The 18760-nt window shown below is 42.0% G+C and overlaps 1 protein-coding gene across 1 annotated transcript in view; it reads right to left on the reverse strand.

The window, feature by feature from the left end:
- Positions 1-4204: 4204 nt before the first annotated feature.
- The window catches only part of OSBPL6 (oxysterol binding protein like 6), a 162689-nt gene continuing 148133 nt past the window's right edge, over positions 4205-18760 (reverse strand). The window contains exons 17-26 of the mRNA XM_015561821.1: positions 17610-17697; positions 16857-17110; positions 15999-16136; positions 15584-15647; positions 14113-14191; positions 12323-12467; positions 9555-9699; positions 8264-8390; positions 6376-6498; positions 4205-5135 (exon numbers count right to left, since the gene is read on the reverse strand). Coding sequence (XP_015417307.1) covers positions 5027-5135; positions 6376-6498; positions 8264-8390; positions 9555-9699; positions 12323-12467; positions 14113-14191; positions 15584-15647; positions 15999-16136; positions 16857-17110; positions 17610-17697 — 1272 coding nt within the window. The 3' untranslated portion in view covers positions 4205-5026. The remainder of the gene's footprint in view (positions 5136-6375; positions 6499-8263; positions 8391-9554; positions 9700-12322; positions 12468-14112; positions 14192-15583; positions 15648-15998; positions 16137-16856; positions 17111-17609; positions 17698-18760) is intronic.

The following is an 18760-nucleotide window of genomic DNA, read 5'->3' on the forward strand; positions in this document are numbered from 1 at the left end:
TTTGGAGGCATACATCTGCCCACATGCCCACACCTCCTAGAAAAAAACCCATATGCAGTAAGTACAAAAAAAAATGCAGATTTTAATAAGTGAAAAAAGCAGATCCGTGATGGCCTGGGCTGGAGATTGAAGAGGGGCAGGAGAGAGGATGATGGAGGGGGGATTGTTTGCTGGTGATGATAGTTCACTGTTGTGATTGTGGTGACAGTGTCTCAAACTATCAAATTGTATAGCTCAGATACGTAAAGCTTCCTGTATGTTAGTCACCCCTCAATAAAGTTTTGAAAATAAGCCTGAAATGACTTAAAAGGTTCCTAGCAACTACATTTCCCAAAGAAATAACTGAATGAGGATAATTAAGGGGAGTTGGTGCCTAAGATAAAAAAAGTAGCAATTTTAGCATTATTCTCTTTCACAGTATTAAGTTGCTGCTTGCTCTATTAACTAAAGAAACAGATGTAACGCAAATAGCATTATGTCTGTTTTCTGAAAACTCCATATTCTTCCCTCTGCAATTGCCCTAATGTATTGTATGTAGAACGAAAGCATGATAGGAAATAGAGGTTTTTCAGAAAATGGACATTCTTGTTTTATGTCTTTTCCTACCCATCTGGAGATACTGAGGACATGAATAACATGTAATTATGGAGTAATTTTCAATCCATGAGCATTTAATAGTGTCCCACAGGAGGCCACATTCAGTGGTTCTGATACTGATATTTCACCCTGACACTGGACACAGTTGCTGAATGTTACAATCACTCAATGGCACAGTGCAGAGAATGGGCCTGTGTATCCCTGCCCCTCACTAAGTGAGGACCAGAAGAAAGCAGAAAATCCACCAATTCATAGTTGTTTGGAAAACAAAAGGATGTGTTTGACTCACAGGTAACTGCCACCTATAAGCTGCCTTAATCATGGGGCTTCATTGGCTTAAGATGTTGGCGTTCTGGTTATCACAATTTTTAAAGAATTAATTCTTCTTCAGACCTCACTTTGGAAAAATTAAAACTAACCCTTTCTTAAACAATTTGCCATTTTCTGTAATAGGAAAGGCGGAGACAAGGCCTTAAAATTCCGTCACAAAGGTATATTATTATAATTACGTATTAAAGTCAGGTTTAACACAGAGATTAATACAATGTACAGTTTAAATGTATCAATTTTACAAAAGAAATTAAATTAAAATTTACAGGATCTAATCCTGGTTTGATTATTCTAAATGAATGGGAAGCCTTTTGAAATAAACACCAAAAGAAAAGCACTTTAGTCTTAGTTCCCATGACATTTTTTCCATCTTTTCCCCCAAAGAACATTCCCAGAGCACAAAATAGATTCGTAATTGTTTAATTAGATACATTTTATACATCCTGACATAATGGCTGCCATAGAAATAAACCAAGACTTCGTACACAAACGCTGTATTTACTGGGCCACATCCATCATGGACCACTTGAGCTGAGTGCAAACATGTTTACACCCTCTGGTGTGTGCGGAGCTCTGCTCCCATTGACACTTCGTTATCTAGGATGACAGGTAACGAGATTAGACGAGACGGGTAATTAAAGTCCATAAGGTAATAACAAAAATGCACATTAGATGATGACGATAAACACTTCTCCAGCCACAGCGTAACCAGAACTAAGCAAAAGAAGTTTTATCAGTTTCCCCGTTAACCCTGCCCCCCAGTGCTCCTTAGGGCGGGATCTCATGAGTGTCTGGAAGGCATGGGGTCAGAATAATGACGAGCAAAGGTTTGAAAAATGACAACTTGGCATCTCTCGTATTGAAACAAATCCCATTGGTTTATCTTACCCAGAAAATACATTTGGTAGGTTTTTTGTTTTTTTGGTCACATATAATAGATATAATTTGTTACATAAAATTGATATGTAATATTAAAAGGTATCTCACGTGAGGTTTATTTTTGCAATTGCCTGAAAAGTGGAGTATTTTATTTATTTTTCATTTTTAAATTTTTTTGTTAATCCTCACCTGAGGATATTTTTCCATTGATTTTTTTTAGAGAGAGAGGAAAGGAGGGGGAGAGACAGAGAGAAACAGCGATGCGAGAGACACATCGATGAGGGGATTTTAGAGTAACTCATAAAATACAATGACTTAAAAAAACAATAAAATGACAGCAAACTCTGAGGGCAAATTTTACCCTGGTGGCAGCATACAGAAGCACAATAATTAGTGTCTGTCTGTGCTGGTGTGTGCCGTTGCTCTGTGCAATCTGGTCAGGTCCATGGGGCCATCGTCACTTCGTCCTGCTTTCCTTAATGACCAGCTCAGACATGAAGGAGCTGATGAATACCTCACAGGGCGGTGTATAGGCATACTGAGTCCTCCTCTATCCTCTATTGCTTTAGGGAGAAACAAATAAAATACCCTGGACATAAAAAGACTTACGTAAAATTCTAAAAAATAAATCAGGTTTCATCTAATACTTAGTCTATCCTTTTTCTGCTTAGTCTCAAAAGCCCCCAATTTTTGCAGTTGAAAAGTCCAACTAGAATAAGTCTCCCAATTCTATAAGCCACTCTATCCATCAGAAGGAAAAATGAAGTGGGGGATAAAGCCATTCCATTCTGAATATTTGAGGGGGAGGTTTGTGAAGCTGGTATTATAGGAGTATTACCTAAACTTCAATTGATCACTTGTATTGGAAGTCTAATCAAGAAGCCTGAATCTCGAGAGATTCTAAATCGGGGATATTATAAAATATGATTTTAATGAACTTGACATTCTTCTCATTCTCAGTTTAAAATCCTCATCAGAGTTTCAGGTGAGCTCTGACCAACACTCGCTTACCCGATTTGTGGCTGGAACTTACTAATACAGGTCCTCCCTACTAGTTATTCTTTTTCTCAATTACAACCCAAACAGTAGTTGCTTCCCTGAGGGTGCTGGGTCCTCTCCCAGCTGTCTGGCTGATAAATCCCTTGGTAACTGATGGGGAGAGGAGGACTCATGTATCTTTATACCCCCACCTTCTGACTTACCTACTTGGAACACCTCTACTTTGTAAAATTCTGTCCTTATCTTTAGGTGAAACAGTTTGAGATGGTTCCTGGAAACACAAGTACAGACCAGAACCACTTCAGATGGTATTTAAAGCTTTACCAACGGGGGACAGTAGATTTTATGAGGAAGTTATAAAATTCTGCTTAAATACTAATGAAAATTATAGGCATGTATCTCAGGATGCAGATAAAAGGGAGTCAAGAAAAGCAATCGATAACAAGGGGACATTTTACTACCACCAAGCAAGCCACCTATAGATTTAAAATGGGACTCGACAGCATTGAGAAACCTCGGGAGGGCGTTGCTTAAGTGGAACACTTAGATCTGGCAATGGGATTTACTTGAGAGTGAAGTTTCATTCTAGAGCAATGCATACTGAATGCACAGTGCAGGGCCCAGATCAAAGGAGGGATGTTTTAAATGTTGCTCCACTTAATAGAAACTTCAGAGCTTGCCTTATGCTCTCATAAGCAGTTCAGATTTGATAGTGGATTAGCTGTTATTAGGAAAGCTTTGCTGAGAAATAATACTAAAATCAACACCTTTTAACAAAATGCAAAATGCCAGTAACCTCGTTACCAGAGTTTAAAATAACACTTAAAACCTCATGGTCAGAATCTAGAATAAAAAACCTAACTAGGAATTAAATATATGCCATTTTATAACTAATCTCTAGGGAGACTTTTTAAAAAAACATACAAGCATTTATATAGTCATCTACGTGCAGAAACTCAGGAATATGGATGCAAGTTTCCTACAAAACCCTTTGTATACTGGAGGGAAGAACAAATACTGAAGTATGCAAAACACATTTCTGTCCCCCTCCCTTAAACTCCTTAGCTTAAGTTTTATATCTCTGCCAACGGCCAGGGAAATGCTTAATATATAGCCATGTATCATACAGAATCACTTGATGAAAATGTAAAATATGATTTGCATAGAACTCATTTAAACAATGCAAATAAGCTACTAGCATTCTTGCTTCTGTTCCCAGTGGAATTGCCACTGGGGCCACTGGGCTGGGTTACATTGTGCTTCACTCAACACTTGCAGTGCTCCTAAGCCCAACCAGAAATGCCATCTGCTTATTGTTATTTCTTTCCACGGCTTTAACACGGATGCCAAGTGTTCAAATCAAACACAGATATTGCCAAAAACAGGGCACACTGTGAGGTTAGGTACAAGGGGGATGGTTTATTATCTGGACGCAGGACAGGAGCTTGACAAGCCATGTGACGACAGAAATCGCCCTGGCACACCATTTCCTTCTTGCCCTGCAGACATACGATACAGTGACCGACACATCAGAGTAAAGCACATGTTGTTTACTTTTTTTCATCCACTGAAGTTACACTCATAATTGTTCTGGTCCCAGAAAGTGAATCATGCCATGATTCAAAAGGTCTGTCCTCCACATAAACCTATGAGCACACGTTAAAAAAAATGATTTATTGTACATCTTTGCATTTCTTAAGGCATGAACAATGGCGTACAGATGGGACAGGTTCTGAGAAGCATCACGTCTTCATGGACAAGGCCAGCACGGGTACACCACATCGGACGACACACTCCAGGCTGAGCCCCGGAGCTCCTCTGATGAGGGGAGGGCGCTTCCAAACGCGTGGTTTATGTCACGCGGCTTTAAACTCTCCGGATCGGCGTTAAGCACCGGTCACAGTGTGTTTGTCTTTATAAACTCATCAGACTTTGGGTTTTTACATTCTGCTCCTTTAATTCTTCTTTCCGAGGAGGGTGTGGATTTTTTTTTTCCATTTTATTTTTTAAGGAATATGGTTGCAGCAAAACAGAAAGGATCCAAACGTGGTTAGGGGCCTTGTCTAATGCACTTCTGAGAGTCCGTTATAAAGATGAATAGAAAAGCAAATGGCCGGCGTTCGGTCGGCCCAGAAACCACGCGGAGCTCTAAGAAACATAATTGTGCATAGTTAGTAATTCATTCAGAGCGGGATATGTTGGCTAGCTCTACACGCCCAGGTTACCAGAGAACAGGGCTGTCCACTTTGCTAAACCCAGGGTCCTTCCGCAGCTCCCAGTAGGTGTCGTTAGAAACCCAGGCTTCTCTTTGATTGGCATCAATCACTTTCCTGTGAAAACAGAAAAATCCACATTAGACCCAAGGCACACCAAGGTGACCAGACTGTCGGCCCCTGCCCTGCAGGTAAGACGGATAAGCAGTCCTTGGTAACCATTCGCAGTCCTTGGTAACCATTCGCAGTTCTTGGTAAGTCAGTGAGTGTCCTATCTGCTTGCGGATGACTTGACTATTTGGGACCGGAAATGAATTATTTCTGTTGTTAAACATTTGAAATGGAGGTGGGTAGGGTCATTGGGAGAGGGGCTGAGGGCAGGAAAAAATCCCCTCCAGGCAGAGCTAGAAAGTGAAGTGCCCCAAGCAAAGTATGTACAATAGGTAACTAAGAGCTTCAGACCTCAGACCCACAAGACAGTCTGTGCCTCACTCACGGGAAAGTACCAACCTCAGCAGCTAAGGTCTGCAGGGCCTGACACCTAAGGGCGAGGCTGCGTTTCTCCCCAGGGCAGCCAGGAGCAGCTGCTCTAAGGGAGATGAGGTTATTCGGAGCTGATCTGTCCTGGCTCCAGAGCGCAGCAGATGGGCCTGGAAACTACAGTTTAATCTGTGATGTAGGCATAGTCCTGCAAATAATCCTGTAATAATCACCCACGGTCACGCCACAGAGGGGCTAAATCTGAATGGACATAAGCCCCCATAAGAAATAAAATGAAAGATATATGCAGCCAGGATGACCTGTGGGCAGATGGGTCCCATCCTGTCTCTGAGTGAGGGAGTGGGAACAAGTTTCCACCATCTGAAAGGCTGGAGCTGAAGGACAAAGAACGCTCTGGGCTGGGGGAGACCCTCACTCCTTTTTGCTGCTCATGAAAAGAGCTGTGGAGAAAAAATTACTTTCGGAGAGAGAAATAGAAACATCATCGATGAGAGAATCATTGATTGGCTGCCTCCTACACACCCCACACTGGCTGGGCCCACAACCTGGGCATGTGCCCTGACAGGGAATCGAACCAGTGACCTCTTGGTTCCTGGGTCGATGTTCAGCTGCTGAGCCACACTGACTGGGCAAACAAATTACTTTTATGCTTACAAATGGTTTTCCCAAGTGCAAAATCTGATCCTGATCCAGTATTTTCTCTGCCAAGGCCATTTACTGAAATCGGTTTAATTTTTCCACCTTTTGGTCCCCTGGACATTAAACTGTCCTTCGTTGTCTCTTTAGCTGGAGTTTTCCATTGCTTGTGGGAACCACTTGCACAACACGAACTTGTTAGGCGCGGGAACTGACTTACTTAAAGAATTTTGGTATATGTTCAAGGTTGTTTTCTTCCATGTAGCGCCGTCGCGATCTCTGCAGTTCCTCCACCCTTTGCTTCTCGGCTGCTGCAGCTTCCAGATTTCCTTCTTCCAAAAATCTAAGCAAAGAGAGAGTTCATCCTTTAATATATCACCCTCTCTTCTGATAAAAAATGACCTCATTTGCATGAAATTACATTCTGGTTCCTGCGAACAGTGACACTGGGGCAGAGCATCCCCTCGCCCTGCTCCAGCCCACACCGCCCCTGCCTGCCATCAGTGAGCACACTTCCTGTGTGTGTGGATGGAATTAGCACGGGCATCACACGGGGAGGAGTGAGAGGGGAATGGTTCGGGCGCGGAGACTTCCCTGTGCTGTCTAGGGTTCTACGGCGTGAGGTCTCCACGAGTTAGAACAGGGTGGAGTCCCAGGGGGTGCTCCGTTTCCATATTATCAAAAAGCACTTGTTAAAGGCCACAGGATGGCGGGTGGAAACTGGCTGTTCTCCATCTACTTTTAGAACAGATTGAGAAGGAAGGAGTTTTCTCCTGTTTTATGGGGGAGAGTAAAACTGATGAAAAAAGAAAAGGGAACAGTTGGGGAAGATTACAAAAGGCCACAGAAAGGAAATGTATTATAAGTGAAATTCAGAAAGGAAATATGGAAATAGAATTGATAAAGAAAAAGCAGACCCCACAGTAATGTGCAAATATTTAAATTCCAAAATGAGAGAAAAGGCCAGGGACACAGTATGATACACATCATAGAAGATGCTTACATGTGAATGTCAAACAGTGAGACTGCGTGCTCTGGAGTAGGGGGAGGAATACAGGAGAACTGAGTAGCAGAACATTTCAATACTGGGAACATTTTGGCAGAAGACAAATAAAACCACAAATACACTGAAAAGAGAAAATGATCTTGGATGGAATTTGTATGACAAGGTTTTGGAAAAAAGTAAAATTAATTCTGTAAGAAAGGGCAACACAAATACAGATCTCTACAAATAAAACGGTAATATGCTAATTAGACCGGGTAGACCAGACATCTTCTGGATATCCTTCTGGACAAAGCCACGGTGGTGGGGCTGAGGCAGAGGCAGTTAGGGGCGATCAGGCAGGCAGAGGAGCAGTTAGGGCCATCAGGCAGGCAGGAGAGTGGTTAGGGGTGATTAGGCAAGCAGGCAGAGTGGTTAGGGGCTATCAGGCAGGCAGGCAGGTGAGTGGTTAGGAGCCAGTGGTCCTGGATTGTGAGAAGGATGTCCGATGGCCAGTTTAGGCCTGATCCCGGCTGTAAGACATCCCCCGAGGGGTCCCGGATTGGAGAGGATGCAGGCTGGGCTGAGGGACCACCCCCCCACACACAAATTTCATGCACCGGGCCTCTAGTGTAAGAATAATAAAACATATGAATCAGAAGGTGTTAAAGGTACTGCATTTTGAATACATCTCACACCCTGTGAGATCCAAGCCATGTTGGGTAAACTCCAGACTTTGACTAAAAGCATTTATAGGTGTCTTTGTAACTTATTATCTCATTCTTCAGTATAAAAGATACTCCATGCTTCAGAGCAATAGAAGTGAAAAGGTACAAACACTGGGTGAGGAGTGATTCTGTATTTAGTGGAAAGAGAAAATTCATGACTTGGCAGGCTTCTAGCAAATTTGGGGGTGAGAGGGGAAACTTTTGTTGAGGTAATCTTCTGAGCACCTTATGAAGGCTGTTTTACCCAGGGTGGGAAACTCAACCATTTCTGAGTGAATAAGGGAATGGACAGATGATTCAATAAAGAAATAAGTGATGGTGGTGCAAGTCAGTCTTGATGACACGTGTAGCACCTGCCATGATCTAGTGTCCATTTTAAATGCCACCGCTACGCTCACCTCTGATCTGGCCGGAATCGGGCATCTGTCGGTGGGAGGAGGTCTTTCAGGACAGGATCTAACTCATTGAGCTCAATAGCAAACCTGGTGAAGCCATAGTAGAGCTCATAGTTGGTTGGCAAGGAACCTGGAATGAGGCCAATGAACCATCGTGAGAGGCAAAGAGGTTCACGACACTTGCAGAAGCACTTAATCCTGGTGTTTAACGAATACCCAGACCATTAGCAAATTTGTAGTCATAAACAGTCAATGATAAATTTTTTCAGGTTATATTTTGTCAGATGGGAAACTTTATGTTGATGATCATAACTGATAGGTTCATATACTTAATAGACTCTAGCCTTTAAACTAAAACTTTGCACATATATAGTGGTCTTCACTGGGTAAACTACACCATAATTTTTCTCTCCAATATTCAGCTAGGTAACTAAATGCCCGGATGATTAGCTATGAACATTGAGATTTCACCAGAAACACTTTACTTCCTTTTAGAAAAGAAAAAATGCACATCTAGATGAATATTTATTGACACTTTTAAATAAACTCAAAGGCAGAATCTTTTGTATGTGTTGCTCGTTGATGGATTCCACGCGTCCGGAGCAAAGCCTGATGCACAGTCAGTACTCAATAAATCACTGCAGAACGAACTGGCCACTCCACACGCAGGAAACTGCCGTACGCATGGAGGTCACTTAGGAAACTAACAACTAACATTAAAGTTAGGGCTTAACTGACAACATTGCGATAAGAATGTTTGTCAGATGGGACTTGTTACATTTATACTTGATATTCAATGACGCGCTAGTGTATTATCAGAACTTGATGTGTTTCATTAAATGTCAACATATTGCAGCTTTTTGCAGCTCAAGTGAAAAGATCACTTATTCTAGTAAGTTATTAAATTTGTGAATTATAGACGTTTACAGGCTATCCTTTGCTTTATGAAAACAGAATAAATACTAGGAATAAGGATTTGAGTTTGTGTATTTCATTTAACTAAACTCTTGACTAACATGCTTAGCATTTGAAATGGAGGCATGTAGCGTCATTTTACACCCGGGAAGCCCACTTGTCAGATGTGCCTACATTTTATAACTCAGTATCAAATATTGGGACTTATATATATGATTTACATGTTAAATATAAACAGAACTACATTTGCTGTAGCATCTAGGTTTTTAACCTCATTATTAAAGAAAACATAAGGTGGACCCCCTGGAATGATGGACTTTCCCTCCCTCTGTTACTTCTCTCGGGGGCCTCCTGAGGCTGGTCACTCCTGCGGTCTCACCTGGTCTCCAGACGCACTTTGCAGACGGGGCCACGCCGCAGTAGAGCCCCTCGTGCCATTTCCCAAACAGCCGGTGCACCACCTTCCCCTCCTGGTCCATCACAACCCCCTGGACTTCATTCACATTAGAATTCCAGTAATTCACCTGGAAAAACCAAACCCAATGAAAACACCGGATTTCCTCAACAACACCAATCCCTGTAATTCCCACGCGCAAGATTTTCTTAACCTTGAAGTGTCTTATTCAAACCACTTCCAGAGCTCCAGCTCCAGATGTTTTGTAAGGAAGGATGGCTTTCTTCATCTCTAAGTCTCCACTCCACGCTACCGCTCGGCAGTATGACACAGAGAGGCTCAACTTCTCTCTCAACCGCACACTAATTTATAGGCTAGTAATTTCTCCCTCAGACCCTCCTGTCTTGAATCGTCCTTTTGCTCATGGATTTGAATGATTTTCAACCGGTAATGCTAGGAAAGTAGTTTGTGGAATGTTTTTCACGTCTCTGTAAATGGCTAAATTTTACCGTAAGGACCCTGCGCTGGCTTTCTCCCAGCCAAGCTCCTCCCCAAAAGGTGTGAAGTCAGTGGGATTTACCCCGCCAGACCCCATGGCCTTCGCTCTAGATCAGGCCCCAAGTATGGAGAGCCCCCCACTTTGCTGTCCGCCTGGCTCCGAGCCTATCCACAGCCTGCACAAGCCTTTGCTCGGGAGTCACCCACCGAAGGTAGACCAACCTTCAGTGTGTGACTCTGTAGGCCTGAGGTGGCTGTTTGAGGGGGTGGGGACAGAGCGAGGATGTGGGGCTGGATCACCTATGTGTGCGTGAGGCCTGCAGTGCAGGACGGAGCTGCCGGTGGGGGCCAGTGGGGAGGAGCCTGGCCAGGGACTGACTGCCAGGCCTCTAGCTCGAGTTCCGCAGCATCAGACCTGGCCTGGCAGGCTTTGCTGTGAAAGGTATATATTTGTCAGGATAAAAAAATAGAAGATGTTTTATTTGACAGGTTGTAGGTTTGACTTACATATTGCAAATATTTACTCATATGGCATAGGGATTTCATTTGGATTCTTGCCCTGAGCTTTGCATATATCAGGGCAGACCTAAACCAAGGTTTCTCACAGCCTACCAAACTGAATGCACACATTTACTGTCATCACTCATTCAGAGCAAATAACCATCCTGGCTCTTCAGTTCTGAGCCACCTAATAAACCTATTTAAAAAGAGGGCAAAAAAGAAAAACATGTTAAACTAAAATAAATGTATTCCATTAAAATGAACACGGCCAGAAGAGAAATTTTTGAGTATTAAGGCTCCAATTATGTTACCTGTGTCTAGAATGAGATCGGAACTAGAAGAGATGAAGAGGGTGGGTGGAGTTTCTGGACCCTGATGGATTTGGTAGCACCCCTAAACAGCACAGTGATGACCCCAGGTTCCACGTCTGAGCAGGGACCAGGGAAATGGTGCTCTGTAGGAACCTCCATCCCAGACATCCTTTTTTGTTTGTTAATCCTCACTTGAGGATATTTTTCTTTAAAAAAATATTTTTATGGGTTTTAGAGAGGAAGGGAGAGGAAGAGAGAGCAAGAAACATCAATGATGAGAGAGAAACATTGATCGGCTGCCTCCTGCATACCCCGCACTGGGAATTGAGCCCACAACTTGGGCATGTGCCCTGACTGGGAATCAAACTGTGACCTCCTGGTTCATAGGTCGATGCTCAACCACTGAGTAACACTGGCTGGGCTGGAGGATATTTTCCCACTGATTTTTAAAAAAAATATATTTTATTGATTTTTTTTACAGAGAGGAAGGGAGAGGGATAGAGAGTTAGAAACATCGATGAGAGAGAAACATCGATCAGCTGCCTCCTGCACACCCCCCACTGGGTATGTGCCCACAACCAAGGTACATGCCCTTGGCTGGAATCAACCTGGGACCCTTGAGTCCGCAGGCCGAAGTTCTATCTACTGAGCCAAACCAGTTAGGGATTTCCCACTGATTTTTAGAGAGAGTGGAAGGGAGGTAGAGAGACAGGGAGAGAAAAACATCAATGTGAGAGAAACATATCGATTGGTTGCCGCCTGTGCATGCCCTGACCAGGGCCTGGGATCGAGCCTGCAACTGAGGATGTGCCCTTGACTGGGGTTGAACCCAGGACCCTTCTGTCTATCTACTGAGCCAAACCGGTTAGGGCCCAGACATCTTCTCTTGTTAGTAAAGGTAATGTTTTTTCGTGAACTTATCTGAATTATAATAGTGGCAGAGTTGGGTAAGCTTATAGTGACTGAAGCTATCATCTATATGCATTCTCAGAAAAAGACAACTGCAGTATAATTAGGTCCCTAAAATAGATCACTTGAACATGTTGTAATCAAGCAGGAATAGAAATAGGAATGTAAGCCAGAGAACTTGTTATAGGCAAAAATAGGAAAAGAAATAGAAACCAGAAGACTTATTAAAGGCAAGAAGTGTTTTCTGGAATTTTACTGAATGAACTGCTGATGGGTTGCTAAGAAAGAAATTCTTTAAGAAGAATTTTTTTTTTTCTGTTTTAGATGATGCCTTTTTGGGCCTCCACACACTCAGAAGTCTGCACGCCTTGCGGAATGCCGTCAGTTGGTTTTGGTTCTGCTTTCCTACCTGAAATGTTCTTAAGTATCAATGATACGGGACAGACTTGAGGCTGTTGAAGGTAACTGGTTTATTTCCTCCTTAGAGGAAGAATATCATGTTATTTTTTCTTTACTGTTAAAGTCATTATTTACCTTGACAAATGTGAGTTTGCAAATGCAAACACTGCTTTTGGTATTTCTGATGGTCACTTCTCCATAATGCTCTATCCACCTCCTTCCACTGAGAATGTTGTGTATGCACGTGGTGACTTTATTCCACACATAGCAATCTCCATACCTAGCAAAGAATACAAGGGTTAAAAAACAATGAAAGCCACACATATATATTACTATTTTTACTAATGAGAATATTCTTTAGCCAAAGCTCCCTTTTCCCTCATTTTCTTTTCATTTCTTTGTTGAAAGTTGCTATGTGTTCAAGGACATTTACGACATGATTCATTCATTTAAGGAACAAGTCAGTGCTTTTTATGGGCCAGGTGCAAACTACGAAGGCGAATAGGGCCAGTTTCTTGCTCTCCTGGAGCCAACAATATGATGGGGTAGATGGATGTGCCAACAAACACTTACAATAAGGTATGATGAGGAAATAACATGAGAGCACAGAAGGGGGAGACCATAGTCCTTAGATCTGCCTGTAATGTGGGCTGAGTGTCAAGAAAGACTTGCTAGCCTGATCGCTGTTTCTCAGTCTTTGGGTCTGGCTATCAATTCCCAGAAGGAAAGTAGGGGAGGGCGGGGGTAAGGGGAAGAGATCAACCGAAGGACTTGTATTTATCTTAAAAAAAAAAAGAAAGAAAGAAAGACTTGCTAGAGGAGGCTGGGAAAAAGCATCAGAAGTCAGAAGAGCACAGCACACCGGGGGACTGGGAGTGGTGTGCTACAGTGAGGTGTGTGGTGGGAGGCTAGGTAGAAAGGTGTAGTGGGCAGAGCAGGGAAAACCTCAAGACCCACCCATGCATCTGATTTACCCTGCAGGCAATGGGCCACTGTGGAAGGATTCCAGGGAACAGAGAGGCAGACAGGGCATGCATTTAAGAAAGATTACTCTGAGGACATTGTTTCCTTTTCTAAGTTAACACCGAAGTTGCGAATGATTCTTCAAGAAAAGACTGATGTGCATAATAACTAAGGCAGCATGAATGTAATGCAAACCCCAGGGAGTAAGGTTACAGATTTTCTAAGGAACAAGGTGACAAAGCTTCAAGTCATATTTGCATGTTATGTATATTTATTCATAAAATGTTACTTCAAAATTAAAAAATGCTTTAAGTTTCTAAAAAATGTATGAATTGGTATGATGTAGGAACTATATACCACTGGGAAAATTCTTTCTTCCTCATGAGTTTGCAAATATTGAAAGTTTATTTTGTGGTCCTGGGAATTCCTCTTTCTCCACCTTCCTCCATATCCAGTCCATCTTCAAATAGACAAAAACCAAACCAAACCAACAAACTGAAGACAGAAACAAAACTAATTAAGCTTTTGGCTTCAATGAAAACTTCAATTAATTTGAAAAGATTTAAAGGCTATATTCTTTGGAAAACAGCCATATAAGAATTTTATCATTCTTCCTTAATAAAATAACTTAGAAATTAAAAATAGTCCCTGAATCTAAAATTAACTCAAAATGAAATCGTAAGTTATATAAGAAGAAATGGGTCAAAATGAGACTCTTTCATATAAAATGCAAACACGGTGACTGGGACAAGTATGTACCTGGTATTGACTGATGACTGGGGCACGTGAAGAGATAAATAGGAAGCTTAATGCACATGCTAAAGTTCTTGCTTGCTTTGTGGGAGAACATTCTCAGCACTTTGGTAAAACTAACAGATGCTTTGGCCATCCAGGGACACAAACACCCATGTCTGATTTTGAAAAGCAGGTAAGAGACCAAAAGGACGACGAGAGAAACCTACTTTGGAAGCATGACATTCAGCGTTCCCACAGGCAGGATTTCCATCGACTTCCCCCAGAACTTGTTCTTCCACCTGATATCTGTGACAGGCAGAGGACAAGAAATACATACTCTACGTCTAATGATTTATTCTATAAAAACTAAAGTTTGTATTACACTTTACATTTCACAAAGAGCTTTTGTAACTACAATTGATTCTATATTGTTGATTTAACATAACAAATGCCCAAAGATGGCCCAAAGTGAAAAAAATTAACTGTGAACCAAATATTTCTTCATAACACATTTCATATTTGTTTACAACTAACAAAACTGGGGAAAGCCTGGGATAATACATGTGTGTATGTGTGCACATTCACATACACATACGTATGTGTACTTTACTACGCCTTACTGTCTGGGTAAATGTTGTTATAAGTTTTAACTAGATAGTGGAAATAGTTTATATAGAGACAAGTGAGTTTATAGCAAAATTAATGGCAGTATGGATTTACATACACATTTATTTGAAGAGTTATATGATTTGGAAGACCAGTACAAAAATAAAATCTCTAAATACAGAGAGATAAGGTTATGAGAAAGTGAGATTAACTTAATGAGTATGTCCCTGCCCTGGGGAGATATGGCTCCAGGGCCCAGCACTTCATCTCAGGTGAAGCTTTATGTTCGACTTGTGGAAACTCAGGTTGACCTGTGCATTCATAATAACCACCTGGTCCCATTCTGATGAACTAAGGGAGCTTAGTGCTGCCCCACCAAATTTCTGACTCTGTGTTATGACCAAGAAATGATTGCTGTTCTTATTTTGCAATAAAGCACAGTTACAGTGCTCTGTCATTCTGCATGTTTTCAGGTTGAGGAAGTGTGGATGTATGAGAAGCAAATGAAGCATCCCTCTGAACATAAACTATTTATACTTAATCTTATGTATTCTTGCTAAAGGGATTTTGAGACATTTTATTTTAGGCAAGTTTGTGACATTCTCATTGGACAACAGGCATTGGTTCAATAGACTCCAATCCAAACACCTCAATGACTTAAAGACCAGAAATCAGTGCAATATTTACATACTTAGTAGACTGTCACCACAGATGATGTGCCACAGAGCCTTCCTTTAGGACTAAGATGTATTCGTACACCCTCAGGAAGCAAGAAGATAGCAGATAAAATCTCCACGCTTAACATAGAGACAATGAGGCACAATGAGGTAAAGTGCTAGCCCCGAGCTGGCACAGTCAGCCTGGAGCTCTGCTGATCCATAGGGCTTGCTTCCTGAACAACCTCATCTCCTAGATAACACGGTTTAATATTTCAAACAGGAAATCTAATTTCTTGAACTGAACTCTGCATCAATTACGAACATTCTCCAAGTTCCAAAGGTAGCAATGTAAGCTGAGCTCCAGTTTTGGAGACCGGAAACTGTCCCATAGGACTATCAGTTGGTTTTTTTAAGTTGTAATTGAAAAACAAACCTTGCCAAAACACAAAATTCTTGGATTCACAGTGACAGGCAGAAATGGGTGGATGATGGCTAACCTGGTAATTAAAAACAAAACAGAAAGTTTTGACATCAGTGTTAAAACTTCAATAAACAGCAACTTTTTTTAACAACATATATTGGCTTCTGCCAAATAAAAACTACTCAGCTCATCCATCTTTATTAATAAATTTTTCTCAAAATATACAAGTAAATTATTGAATCTTGAACGTTTAAGACTTCTGTGTTTAAACACAGAGAACTTATATATATTTATAGGGGGCAATTATATAAATAAATTGAGTTGTCCATTAGTATCGTAACCCACCCCAAACAGGTTTACAAAATATTTTCAACATCAAACTGCCCAGCTACCTACACAGAAGCCTCCTGGATGCAGTGGGACTTACCTGTTCTGAGAAAAAGCGGAATCCCTTGTCCTCTCTAATGCATTCATAAGTCTCCCCAAGGACAGGGTTGAATGGCTTACTTCCTGCTCTGAAATAGGTAGAGCAATATCCTGAAACTGCAAATGCAGCAATAAGAACCTGTTAAAACATTGAAGAAAGGAAAATAATATAGGAGAGACTACTTCCAGGTCTGTTTGTCCCTTATTCCTCTAGATTTTACATCCCCCACCAATGGGTGCTGACTGCACGGCATTTGCATTTTCTATTATTTAAGCAGACTCTTCATACACTCATGGGGGAAAATCAGGTTAAACGCTCTCATGGGAACCAGCAGGCAATTAAGCCCAAGTATTTTTCATTCATCTGTCCAACCAATTTCCCGAGTATCACAAGTCCAAAGTTTCTGAAACCCCGTTTACAGGTGATGCTGTCCGCACAATCTTAGTGCCATGTGCACAAGGGCTGTGGCTGTTGGTGATTTTCTGAGGGCAGGTCAAGTGTTCGACAGTCATGTGGAACAGAGGCCAGGGCAAAGCACAAACAGGAGGTTCCAACCTCAGACCCAAGTTCCCGAACAGAGGGGCTCTCTTGGCATTGGGGAAAAGTTAACAAAGCGAGGCTCGGCCTGCCTTCAACCCGCAGGAAGAGTGACTTTTACATCCTGACGTTAGAAACACTCGGAACCAAGCGTAAGTCAGAGTGTGTATCTTCTAGTGGACTTATGCAAATGGACCAGTTCCTCTCTTACCTATGCAGGGAGAACGTTATGCAGAAACCAACTGTGCCATCACAATGAATCCTGCCTTAGCCCAGGCCCGGGGCTGACAAATGCCCGCAGAACACGCCTCTATTTATTACCATGCGCTCATAGGGGTCGTCGGTTTCCGAAGCCTTGTCCAGAAGCTCGCTGTACTCCATCTCCTCGCAGAGATGCTGCAGGGTGTTGAGCGGCTCGTTTAGCTCCACGGGCATAGACACTTTAGATAGGTCTTTACCAATGTTGTTCCTCAAGATGTTCCACAGGTTAATGTTACTGGTGTCAGGACAGGGAGCTGGCAGGCACGTTCGGCGTCCGTTCCGGAAGGCCCCTCCTGTTAGCTCCCCATTCAAGACTGAAATCGGGAGATGAGAAAGTGAAAAAAAAGCGAAGATACTTTGCTTTTCATAAAACCCGGGAGGGAAATAACCCTTTTAAATAATTCTGACTGGGATACATTTCTCAAGCCTTTTATTATACTCCCTCAAGAACGAATGGAATTATTTCAATACAAGGTTGCTAATAAAAGCAAAAAATATTAGTGTACAGTTTTTCAAACAGGGTGTTAACTATGCTAAAATATTCCCAAAAAAGGGTCAAAATTTTAAAAGTTAAATATATTTAATAAGAAGGACTCAATTTTTGGTTTAAGCAAGAAATAAAACCTTTTCACAATCATTTACCTAACAGATTTTAGAACCATTTACCTCAACAGATTATACAAATACAAAATCTATCAAACTATCAACTACAAAAGGAACAATTAATTTGGGAGGGAGTGATTATTCACTGAAACACCAGCCTTGTAATTTGGCATGAAGAGAGAAGAGCCTGCAAGCTCAAAGGATGCATACTTTGCCGAGAAATGTTGTCCGCAACACTGGTGTTGTCTTCCGATATATTATCACTCACATCACTGATGTAAGACTCATCATCTGAAGCCTAGAGAAGAAAAAAATATAGAAAGGATCAGGATTTTTGTTCAGTGTTGAAAGTTCAGAAAATCAAACAATTAAACACAAGATGTTGCTCAAATTAAAAGCAGAGGTCATAGTGGGAAATGCATTTGACTTATGTGCAGTGAACACTTGAGGGTCTTCCATGAATATAGAATGGCTCAAAATAAGTAGCTCCCTGTCTTAGCTGGGGTTGGAGGCTAGTACACAGCCAGAAATATTTCAGTACAATGCAACAAGAATATACAAAAAGGAGGCCGTATGACTCTCCCTCAAGTCTATGAGCCAGTGATTTTTAGAGAGAGAGGAATAGGAAGAGAGGGAGAGAGAGAGAGAGAGAGAGAGAGAGAGAGAGAGAGAGAGAAACATTGATGTGAGAAACATCAATTGGTTGTCTCCCATACATGCCTTGACCAGGGAATAGAATTCACAACCTAGGCTTGTGCCCTGACTGGGAATCGAACCCCAACCTTTTGGTGTATGGGACAATGCTCCAACCCACTGAGTAACTTGGCCAAGGCGACACCACCACCTTGCTTGGACTTGTGCAATAACCTGTCTCATATCTTCTTCATTTCTGCATTGCCAGTGTCTATCCAAGGGGCAATCGGCCTCCCAGTTGAGTATGCCCCAGAACTTTGAAATGGGAATAAGGTCTCTTTCTAAGAGACAAGCGGTAAACATCAGATGATGGGTCAGAGCCCAGATAATGTAGTGTCCAGTGTGACTGTAATTTGACTGAAGAAGGATGAAGAACTGGTCAGCAATGGGAGCTCAGAAAAAGAAGAGTCAGAAAAGAAAATGCTGGTAGCATGTCTCCAGAATGGTGGTCCCTGGGGCATAGAGACTGGATCACAGACACAAATAACCCATCCATGTGGCAGCGTATCCCTCCTTATTAAGGGGATGGAAGGTTGAAGCTATTATATCCTGGCCCTCCTGGCCTCAAGTTCACTCAACTCACTTCTCCTGCTTCCAGTCTTTCCTTGCTCACCAAACAACCTCCTGACTACAATTAGGCTTCCCATGAAGATGTGCCTACAGGGAAA

Source organism: Myotis davidii, unplaced genomic scaffold (assembly GCF_000327345.1).
Source record: "Myotis davidii unplaced genomic scaffold, ASM32734v1 scaffold370, whole genome shotgun sequence".
NCBI classification, from domain to species: domain Eukaryota; kingdom Metazoa; phylum Chordata; class Mammalia; order Chiroptera; family Vespertilionidae; genus Myotis; species Myotis davidii.